This window comes from Suricata suricatta, chromosome 4 (genome assembly GCF_006229205.1).
Source record: "Suricata suricatta isolate VVHF042 chromosome 4, meerkat_22Aug2017_6uvM2_HiC, whole genome shotgun sequence".
Taxonomy (NCBI): domain Eukaryota; kingdom Metazoa; phylum Chordata; class Mammalia; order Carnivora; family Herpestidae; genus Suricata; species Suricata suricatta.
The window spans coordinates 51029116-51040908 of NC_043703.1; the positions used below are offsets into that span (position 1 = coordinate 51029116).

At 38.7% G+C, this 11793-nt stretch overlaps 1 protein-coding gene across 3 annotated transcripts in view; it reads right to left on the reverse strand.

The window, feature by feature from the left end:
• Positions 1-11793, reverse strand: part of VWA8 (von Willebrand factor A domain containing 8) — a 334690-nt gene that overhangs the window by 282307 nt on the left and 40590 nt on the right. For all 3 annotated transcript variants that reach the window (XM_029936673.1, XM_029936672.1, XM_029936671.1), the window contains 5 exons: positions 9982-10149; positions 6893-7057; positions 6505-6554; positions 5640-5748; positions 3308-3412 (listed from right to left, as the gene is read on the reverse strand). In XM_029936673.1, coding sequence (XP_029792533.1) covers positions 3308-3412; positions 5640-5748; positions 6505-6554; positions 6893-7057; positions 9982-10149 — 597 coding nt within the window. The remainder of the gene's footprint in view (positions 1-3307; positions 3413-5639; positions 5749-6504; positions 6555-6892; positions 7058-9981; positions 10150-11793) is intronic.

Here is an 11793-nt window from a genome sequence, read left to right on the forward strand (position 1 = left end):
TTCCTACTTTCTTACACCATACACAAAAAATCAACTCAAAATGGCTCAAGGACCTGAATGTGAGAAAGGAAACCATCAAAACTCTTGAGAAGAAAGTAGGAAAAAACCTTTTTTAAAATTTTTTAAATTTTTTTTATTTATTTTTGAGAGACAGAGAGAGATAGCACAAGCAGGGGAGGGTCAGAGAAGGAGACACAGAATCCGAAGCAGGCTCCAGGTTCTGAGCTAGTTGTCAACACAGTCTTATGCAAGGCTTGATTCCACAAATGGTGAGATCATGACCTGAGTCAAATTGGATGCTTAACTGACTGAGCCCCCGAGGTGCCCCCACTGGGCTCTCTTTCCAATGCCAATCAGCAATTAGCGCCAACCAACATCTCTCCTTAGGACTCATCTGAACCAATTCATTCCTATCTCAGCTGGTCATCTAGCTGCCTCTTCCACCCACAACAGAGACTTCCTGCTCGTACTCCTCCACTCTTTGCTTGAATATAAACTCCATTAGGATAATATCATAATGTATTTATGTGGTTCACTCCAAATTTCCAGAATCTAGAATCATACATGGGGCAGTCAGTGGTCAATAAAGGTGTGTTAAATGAACAAGTAAAATTCTTTCCCCCAGTCCTCAAAATCCTCTATATTTTCATCAATCCTCACTTCTTCTCCCAGTGTCTCAGTAGAAAGGACTTCTGCCTTAATTATGAGTGAATGTAAAGCCACTGGAAGTCTGCTTTCTCCACCTCAGTTAATGATAATTCCATCACCCCAGATGCTGGGTGGAAAAATATGTTCTCCCATCATTCCAAATCAAGGCAGAATGGTGCTCTGGAAATGTCCTTTCCTGCCTCTCTCAGACCATATTTCCATAAATATTCTCCACGTATTCCACAGATTTCATCCCCTCTTCCTATGATGTTTGTCTTCCCATTTTAAGGAATAAACAGTCTTTTCTCATTTCTACATAATCCTTGAATGACCACTATCTTTTTGCTTTTCACCATCACACTTATTTTACAAGTAGTATGTAATCACTGTTTCTGCTTTCTCATCTCTGACTTATTAGTCAGCTCACTAATATTTAGCTTACATTCCCACCACTCCACTAGCACTGTTCCCATTAAGTTCACCAATAATACCCTATTTGTCAAATTAACTAAATAAATAAATTTGTTTTCCTCCTTCTCAGTCTTTTCTGCAGATTCTTCTTCAATTACCTGACCAGTGCACATCAGGGGACTTCAGGAATGGATCTTTTATATATTCTCTCAGTGTTCACTTTCTGAATAATCTCATCCAGTTTCAGGTTATGAACCATTTGTATGCCCTGACTACTCTTTCTATGTCTAATTTGAAGGTTCTCTGTGTGCTGTCCAATCCTTAAATGTTGGTTCTTGTGGGGTTTAGTCTTCAGACAGTACTTCTCACCATATATGTTCCTCTTTAGTTCTTCATCTATGTGATCAAGTCAACTAACACCTATATATTATTGACTCCCAAGTATTTATCTTTAATATCAAAATACCTCCAGTTCCACAACCATGTTTTCAGGTGTACTAGACAGACCCTACTGGTCTTACCTAAGAAGGGCAGAGAGCCAAGACATGGTCCTAAAAGACCAAATGTACTTGTTACTATACTGTAACAAAAGCATACCATTCTCAAAGTATAGCAGATTCAGAGTGAGAGTATTTTAAGACATCTTTAAAAGCTAAAAGTGATTTATAACTACAGAAACATGTTTTTAGAGTATCAACATCATACGATGAATACCATCTTAAGAATGAAAGACATTTTAACCATCTTTATTGCTTGTTTAGGAAAACAAAGGTGTTCTGAATTTTAACTGACTTTTCTAGGCACTAAATATCTTCTTTGAGCTGTGTCATTAAAAAGGTTACATTGCTTCATTTTATCAGACCTCCATAACTTCTTTATTCCTGACTATCTACCTACCATTATTCTCCAGGCATTGGGGATCTGGAATCACAACTTTTTCTTTAACACTAGGCACTCTATTTCAATGACCAATGCCAACTTAGTTCAGCTGTTGATTAAATAAAAAATGAATTCTAGTTCTTTTGGTCAATGTCTAGAATAAACTTAAAGTGAACTATATAGTTATATTTTCTCCTTGTTTCTTCATGCTTTTCATTTAGATTCTGTCCCCAACTACATTTCTCAGCATCTATGGGGAAGAGCTTTACATTAGTTTTATTTTTTATTATTACTATTATTTTTATTACTATTGACATCACCAATAAATGAAAATAATGTTTCTTTGACTAGCTGATATGTGGAAAAAAACCTGCTGAAGTACCTAGCATCTACTTCTGAGTTCTTCTCACTATTAGTAGTTACATAAAGAATACTTCTTTCTGTACTCCCCTTGTAGATTTTTGGATAAGGGAGAAACAAATATATTAGAATGAGATTTTTCTTCTCCTCCTTTTTTTACTCATTTATATCAAAATGAACATAGGAATTCCTATTTTGTTAAACAGTCTATAATCAATTGCTATCTTTATTTATTTTGATGCTAAAATTGTCCCACATTTTGCCCAATGGGAGTCACTTCAAGCTGGCTCCTCTGTCATTTTGGTATGTCAACATTATTTTTAAAAAACATTTCCTTACTTTTGGGCACAATAAGATGATCCAAGTTCATCATGTACTTTCCCTGTGCTGAGCCTTGAACCAGCCCTACTTCCTAGGAGTTCTGATTCCTTTTAGGAAGTATCGTATTTGGAAACCAATGTCCTGGCATTTTGTATGATCATTGCTACTGAAGTGTCACAGTTTTTAGGCCCTCTTAGGGGACAGAGTTAGAAAATATGTGTCTGTATACACATACACACACAGTATCTATATCTATTACTCTGTTTATATATATGTTTAAATGTTAAAAAAAAATGAGTTCAAACTGATTCCTCCATTTCCAATCTAACACCTCAGAGGTCTTTCCTTCTCCCTTTCTGTTTATAAGTTCCTTTTCCAATAGTAAGGAACATGGCTCTTACAATCCTCAATTTATTCACTCATTTGTTCAATTGATTTACTAATTTATTCAACAAAACCAACCACCCAATCACACCAGCCACCTCTGCACTTGCTTCCCTGTCACTGGCATGCCAGGGCCTCCATGCCTAGAAAAATAAGGGAAGGAAAAAGCAAGAGGAGGCATGGGAAAGGAAGAGAGGTGGAAAGAGAAAAGTAGGAAAGGGGGGAAAGGATAAAAGGGAAGAAGGGAAGAGAAGGGACAAGAAGAGAAAATGGGTAAAGAAAGGAAAGTGAAGCAGATACTTACTTTTAAAACACCTTCCACAGTCATCTTCCCTTCATGTCCTAGTAAAATAGTGTATGGGTAAAGCCAATGGATTGCATGTTTGATTGACATCACAGGAAAGGAATTCTATTTAGAAGCAAAAATACATAAGTGTGAGGAACATCTAAAATAATCACAGAAAATTTATCTGAAATGCATATATGACATTGAATTGCTTTACTAAAAATAATCACTAGGTTTCTCATATTTTCCAAAAGTCTACAAAAGTAAATATTCTTTACTTCCTCTTCTCTTCCTGTTTCACACTCTTTCCTTGGGTAAGCTTATCCAACCCCACCTTTCAGCTACCTTCTATCTGTTAATGGCTCCCATGTCTTGGTCTCTGGTCCTGATCTCTTCCATGAGCTCTAGACTCAAATTCCCGATTGCCCAAATGTGACCCTTTGGATATCCCATTGACTTTCATTTAGCATGTCTGAAACTACATGTGTGAACACATTTCCCTACCCTATTCATCCCAAGGTACCTTCTTCACTTTTATTCTTTTGTTTTTTAATGTTTATTTATTTTTGAGAGAAAGAGAATGTGAGTGGCAAAAGGTCAGGAAGAAAGGGAGATAGAATCCAAAGCAGGTTCTAGGCTCTGAGCTCTCAGCACAGAGTCTGACATGGAGCTTGAACCCACCAGCAGTGAGATCATGACCTGAGCCAAAGTCTTAAGCTGGCTCAACCGAGTGAGCCAAGTGCCCCGGTTCCTAATCTGAATTAATCTCATCCACATTTACTTAGCTTCAGAGTTATAACTACAAAGTTAGAAAGTGTTTATTAGTCTCAAAAGTTTCCCCTGAGTTAAACTGCTTTCCCAACAGGGACAATTAGAGCAATTTCAGTATAGGTTGTCCTGTAGATGATATTATAGCATTTCTGTTAACATGCTGGGCAGTGTGATAGTGGTTCTGGTTATGTGGAAGAACATCTTACTACTTCTTCCAAGTTGCATACTGAAGTATATAAAAATACTGATCACAATTTACTTTCAAATGGTTCGGAAAAAAGGAGAGCAATTAAATGCAGCAATATGTAAAAATTGGTGATTCTACTTGAAGCATTATAGATGTTCATTTTACTACTTTTGAACCTTTTTTTTTTTAGATTTCAGAACTGTCAAAGTAAAAAGTTCCAAGCAAAAACAAAAACAAAAACAAAACCCCAAAAAGCAGAAGACATGACAAAAAGGAAGAGAAAAGCTGTTCTAAATACATAGAACAGAGTGAACAATACTGTGAAACCTAACTCATGAGTCTCAGGAGTCATAAATGAATAGGAACAATATTTTAAAAATAAGTCTCTGGTCTCGGCAGTATCCCTAAGACCTGGGATTATGCTCTCCTAGGCACAGTCTTCACTGACTGTTACAACGGTTTCGTATTTGGTCCTTATGCAACGAGGTTCTCCCTGTCCTTCCTCTCTGCTGCAGAGGTATCTTCCTCCAACACATAACTGATTACCAGACGCTTCACCCACTAAATAATACCTAACGGGCCACTTCTTCCACACCATAAAATCCAGACAACTTCACTTACCATGCACAACACTTCACAATAGAGTTCTCACCTCTCTCTTCCCCCTACACACTTGCTCTAGTGATACGATTTATCATTCTTCCAACGTACCAAGCCCGTTTGTGATTCAACACCTTTGTGCATGCTGTTCCCTCTGCCTGGAGGGCATTTCCACCATTCCTGACATGACTATCAGGACATTTGTCAACCTGCAGTGGACACTGTCTATGCTCTACCCAACACGTGGGACCTGTTTTTATCCTTTCTGAGCCTCCCACCTTTCCCTTTCAATAGCTATCTGCTGCGAGGCTTTTAAAGAAGACTACTTTTGAACTCCTGAAGCCAGCTTTGCTCACAGCCAAGACAGCAGCGAGTGACTGGGAATTTGTGTCCCTTGTGATGACCCACTAACCAGTGACTGCTGGTGTGTGAGTGCAAAAGCCCCAACTCCCTGCCTCAGGCTGGGGCAAGCGTGAGGCACAGCTCACATTGCAGGCCGCCTCCGCACGCTCCTCAGGCCTCTCCAGGCTGAGTTGCCCTTCTCTCTGTGGGGCTTTGACCTGAACTGCATGTCCATCTCCCTCCCTTCTGGGCTGTAAGCTCAGTAAGGGCTCAGAACACATTGCTGGTCTCTGGACACTATACCGCTCAGTGTGGGCCAGCAAATCTCCAGTCTTGTAATATTTATAGGAAATATGACAACGCACACTAAAGTGATGAATCCCCAAGGATTAACTTTTAAAATCTTTGCCACAATTGGGTATACAAGTCATTAATTTATTTTATACAAACCAGGATTTGAACTGCAGCTGGTAAACTATCTAAAGGAAAATCTGGAAGTCCGAGAGTGGAAGATTCTTGGGAACAGAGAGTGGTGGCAAAGGACAAGAGCTGAGAGATCCTAGGGGAAAAAAAAATAAGTGAAGTTAAATGTTATTCTAATAGTTTTAATGTATAAAATTCATTCACTTGTTAAATATAAAAGAGCTGAGACAACTTAATTGATATAAAAGATGACATTTACTATTAAATTCTTAAGAAACAACAGCTTCATATTATAATATTCTGTTTAAAACTCAGAAGCTGATTAGATACACAGATATATTTCTTGAATCTGTCACAACATGTGAGGTTTTTTCACAACCTGGCCCAAATTTATCCTGCCAGCCTCACCTCCCTCCCTTCTTAATCCAAACCTGAACCCCAGCCACTAGGAGCTTTTTATAGCCTCAAGAACAAGGCATACACTCTCATATTCCATGCTTTAAAAATAACTTCTTAAAATGCCTTAATTCCATTTCTTATCTGGCAAAAGCCTACTCATTCTTCAGGACCCATCTCAAATGCCAATGCCTTTTTGAAATTATGGCCCTTACCATATGATGTTAAACTAATGTATTCACATATCTTTAAATTCTACTAGAGCTTGAGTTTCTTGCCTCCAAAGATCATATCTTACTAACTTTATCATCAGCACTTACCACAGCTACTAAAAAATTCTTCAAAGTATAGTTGTTGAATGGATGAATTAATCAGTCAATGAGCAAAACAAATAAACAAATTCAATGTTAAGTGTCCAGATATTTATATAAATGTATGTGTGTTTGTGTACGTGTATGTGTACGTGTACAAATGTGTGTGTAGCAGAAATGCTTACTTCTCAGCAGAAACATTGGCTCCAACTGAATATAACAGTTTAAGTTGGTCCTAAAATAACATAGAAACATCAAATCGATAAGGAGAGTAACAAATTAAATGCAAATTTTATAGACACACTTCCTACTTTAAAGCAAGCAGACACTACGTAAGTAAGAGTAAAAAACACATCGCTTGATACGTGTCATTTTCTAAAAGTTAGCCTTTTTAAATCCCTCAGATAAATATGCCCCAACAATTTTTCTTCCAAATTTCCAGGGATTTTCTTTACCCTTTGTCCTTTTCTCTCCATTAACTACTGAGAGGGACATACATAGTAACATTTTTATAGTAACCAAATATAAATAGACAAACTGTTTAAAAAATAAATTATTCTTGTTAGTACTTACCTTAAAGGGTAGATAATAAATATCTCTGGCCTGAAATCGAGAACGTAGAGGGGGGTCTAAGGGATTCCCGGAGTACTTAGGCACCGGCAAACCCAAGGCAATAACTCGGAAATTTTCACTAACTCGCACAAGCTTCCAAGCATCCAGTTCTGTTTTGGTATGATCCTAAAAGGAAGAGATCAAAACTCACAGCATCAACAATGCAGATTACAACTGCAAGAGCTGCCAGGCTAAAGAACCGAGGTCCTGATTGTTGAGTAATTTGTATTTGAAAACAACCTCAAAACCAAACCATCAAGGAAGGAAGCAAAGTCACTTTAGGAGGAGGGTGCTAGGGAAGGCTTACAACATGAAGATGGTGTTGAACAGAGAAGTAGCTAACACATCAAGGAACAAAGAAAAATGTGGGACAGATCTCTAAGCTGTGGTCACTAACATAGACAAACTGAATGAGGAGAGTCAGAAAATATACTGGTTCAGACCAGAGAATGTAAAAAGGTAGTCCTAAGTGGACTGACTGCTCACTGGCAGAGAAGAGACTGCCCCATGGACCTCAAATAGACAACTGCGTTTATGGGTACATTTCTGCCAAGGCATATTAATAGTAACAACTAACATACTGAAAACTCACTAGGTGGTAAGTACTTTCAAAGAATTCTACTCATTTAACTTTTACTAGAATGCAAATAAACATTTAATTCCATTTTATGGATGAACAAACTGATATTCAAAGGAATTCTATAACTCATCCATGGTCCAGCAACTAGCATATTTTGGAGTTGAGACTAGAACCAGTACAGGGTTTGGAGTTATAAATTCTGGCTCTAGCACTCAGCATAAACATAATGAAGTGACTAAGAGCATGTTGTTATACCCTCAGCTTTGTTATCCATAAAGTGAGAATAATATCACCAACATTACTATGGCCATTATGAAAACTAAACTTGACAGTGTAAGTGAAAGCAAGTGGTCCACTGTAGGCACCTATTAGATGTCATTCCTTCCTTCACTGTCCTCCACTGTAGGAGCCTATAAAGTTTATATGAAGTGAACATGTACATTCTGAGAGACAGGCCCTCAGCTTCCAGTATACCTTCAAGGGGGTGCAGCTCTTATGACAGTGTAGAAACTCTTAATGTGACACTCAAGGCCTCTCCTGGCTGGATTCATCCATAATAGTTCTTTTATAATTATAATTTTATAATTAGAAAGTATCTAAAGAGAAAATGTTTTGCATAACATCAACATCTACCTACTTTGAAAGTAATAAATATAAATTAACAATCTTATATTTATTTAAGGTCATTTTATTTATAATATATTAATTAAAATTTAAAATAAATTTAAATAAATACTCATCTCTTATTAAATTAACTATAACAATATGAATGAATAAATTTAACCTTTCTTAGCAATTAAATCCTCAATTATCCCCTTCTAATTATATTAGTTTGACGTCATCTTCAGATAGAGGTCCAAAACAAGACAACTATATACCACACAATGAAAACAGCAGCTAGAAACTCCCATAAACAGTAAAGAACAGAGTGCTAAAAGGGTAGCGAGACAGGTTTCTGAGAAAACAGACATGCACGGTGGAAATCAGGAGAGGTATTTCTGATCCTGCCAGCCATGGAGTGTCAGGTCAATCGGACCCTGGTCAACATGCATTATTTAGTGCCCAGTGTGTCCGGGGCTTGTATCGGCGGTATCCAGAAGAAACAGAAGACACAGATTCTGCTCTTGAGCAATCGGTGGCCAACTTGGGGCAATAAAACGAGCATATATGTATTTCACACATAGCAGCACAGGTGTCAGAGATTCTCTAAGTCATAGAATATAGAGGCAGAGCTCTCAGAGCAGGGGCTTTATGAGCCCCTTCTTTTCCTTTGGTAATATTACATGAAGCCCTTCTCCAAACCATCTGAAGGGCCCCACACTCTCTTGCTGTTGCCCTCTTTGTATCAACTGGCATCACAGCATTTAAAGATTTTATTGCACTTATTCATTCATTCAACAAATAGTTATTGAGCATCCACCACGTGCCAGGCATCGTTGTAAGAGCTTGAGATAGTATCAGTGACAAAAAGCCCTGCCTTAGTGCAAGGTGCAATCTAGTAGAGGGAGGCAGAGGATGATCTGAAAAACACAGCAAGTCAGTACATCATGTAGGATGCCTTAGAAGACTAAGGCAAAGAACAGAGCAGGTCAGGGAGCATGGGGGAAGAGAGGAAGAGAAGAGGCAAGAGCAGGTTTCATCAATAATGTAACATTTGAATAAAGACTTGAAGGGGTATAGAAATGAGCCAGGCAGATATCTGGGGAAAAACCATTCTGGAAGAGCAAAGTGACTTGCACAGCACCAGTAGAATCCCTACACAGCAGGTTTAAGTTTTAGTAAAGAGAATACTATCAGCTGGAGTGGAATAAAAAAGGATAGCAGGTGATAAACCCAAGAGGCAGTAAGAGCCCAGACCAGACAAGACCCTATTTTCCATTGTAAAACTTCGGGTCTTATACTGAGAGAGGGTTTAGAACAAAGGTCTGACCTAATCTGTCCTATGGTATAAAGTGATCACTGACTGCTGTGGGGCAGCCAGAATGGAACTGGGGGGTTTTCAGAGCCTCTTACAATAATCCAGGCATCAGAAATGGATAGCCTGGACCATCAGGGTATCTTTCAAATATCGTATTCATTTCTGTCAATATCTCCTGGATTTTGAGCCTCTGGAGGCCAAGAACTACACTTTTTCAGCTTTGTCTTCCCAGAACTGTCTAGAAGTCATTAGACTTTCAGTACATAGTTGTTGAGGGACAGAAAAAGAAGACAGGAAAGGAAGGAGAAAGAGAAGACAGAATTAAAAGGAGGGAGGGAGAAAAAAATAGTTATTACCTGAGGGGGGAAAAGTGAAACCCTGAGACGTCTTCTAATATGATCTGCAATCTCATGACCTACCTGCAGCAATTCACCACAGATATGAGTCACCTGAACACGGTCCTCATTCTGATGCAATCATGTCTTATACAACAAATAGCACCATCCAGAGCTCAACAGCCAAGATAAGGGAGCCAGAGTTTTCATTTCTTACTTGGAGAAGTTTGTCGTAACGCTCTGCAGACATTAGGAAGCGTCCATCTTCAAGCTGCATCTCCCTATTTTCCAGCAAGTTGTTCAAAACAGGCAGAACATTCCTCTCCGCCTTTTCCAAGCCTTCCAAAACGAGAGTTCTGCCTTCTGTGGCTGCACGAACTGCACACTATTTCCAAGAAATAAAAGCAACATGAACATATTGAAGATACCAGAGCATGGCCTAATTTTACTTGTAATGCAAACTAAACTTGTGGTCCTTATTATAGGGACCAGGAAATCAGGAAAGCTGATTTTGCTTTATCTGCCCATGTGATCTTAGGCAAGTGATTCTCTCTTTAGGCCTGTTTCACCAGCTGTAAAATGAAGAGATGGGAAGAAATGATCTCCGAGGTTCCCTTCAGCCGCAACATTTTAGACACATGTCCAGTGAAACAGAAAACTATGAGCTATCTTTGAATCAGTCACATAATTAAACAAGAAAATAGATTCCTTAACTAGAACAAAGAAATGAAGATTACAATCTGGTCTATCTATCCCACAAGCTTCTTGTGAGGATCAAATAAGCTAGGTGAGCACTGATGGGGATCGTGAGCTTTTAAATGAGAGTCACCATCAAAATGAATTCAGCTTTAGTGTAATGTTCAATGCTGATAGCATTACAAACTTACCAAAGCAGAAAAAGAGTCAGGTTTTATGGCAGATTGGTTATAACCATAGTCCTATAAGTCTTCCATGCAAAGATTTTAAAAATTAGTAATAGAGGAAAAATAGGAAATAAAGTGTGCCCCAAATGGTAAGAGACAGGAAAACTATAATACTAAAAAGATACTAAAGATGTGGAAAAGTATCTTCCTTTAATTGGTAAATCCTGAACAAAAGAGAAAAACTAATTTTGGGTCAAAATTCTTGAAAATCTGGTTTAAGAAAAAGAAGAAGCAAACCTCAGTGACATTTCTCCTGCTCATTCAACAACTGGCAGGGGATTAATGTGCTAAATTTATGCTCTCATTCTCTCCTTAAAAGTCTCCTTCTTCAGCATCCATAGCACTGTGTTCTTGTAGAAAAACTGTTTTTTTTTCCTGCCTGCCCATTCCATGTAGGTAATGCAAGAATCACATCTTTCACTCACAGCTCTTCTTCCTCTACGAGGTCTGGCCTGAGTAATCTTGCTCAATGACAAAGTTCCAACCACCTTTATGCAGATGATTCCCTAATCTTGAGCTCCTCCAAGTTTAACCAGAGTTCTATCACATGGATATCTCCAACCAGACTCCACAAACTCACCTCAGGCTCCCCTGTGCAACACTGAGCACATCATCTTTTCCCACAAATCTGCTCTTCCTCTTATACTTTCTATTTAAGGGGGGAAGACCATTCACCCATGCCAGGATCTCTGATTCCTATCTCACCTCCTACATTCAATTTATCACCATGTCCTGATGATTTAACTTCTTCAATATTTCTTGAACTCATCCCTTCTACCACCTCTCTAGTTCAGGCCTCCTTACCTCTAAGATCTCCTCCCTACTAAGTCCAAGCTTCTCAGGAAATTTCCTAAGGGAGTGGCTGGGTAGCTCAGTCAGTTAAGTGGCTGACTTCTGCTCAGGTCATGATCTCACAGTCCATGGGTTTGAGCCCCACGTCGGGCTCTGTGCTGACAGCTCAGAGCCTGGAGCCTGCTTCCAATTCTGTGCCTCCCTCTCTCTTGGCCCCTTCCCTGCTCACTCTCTGTCTCTCTCTAAGTAAAATAAAGACATAAAGATAAGAAAGAAAGAAAGAAAGAAAGAAAGAAAGAAAGAAAGAAAGAAAG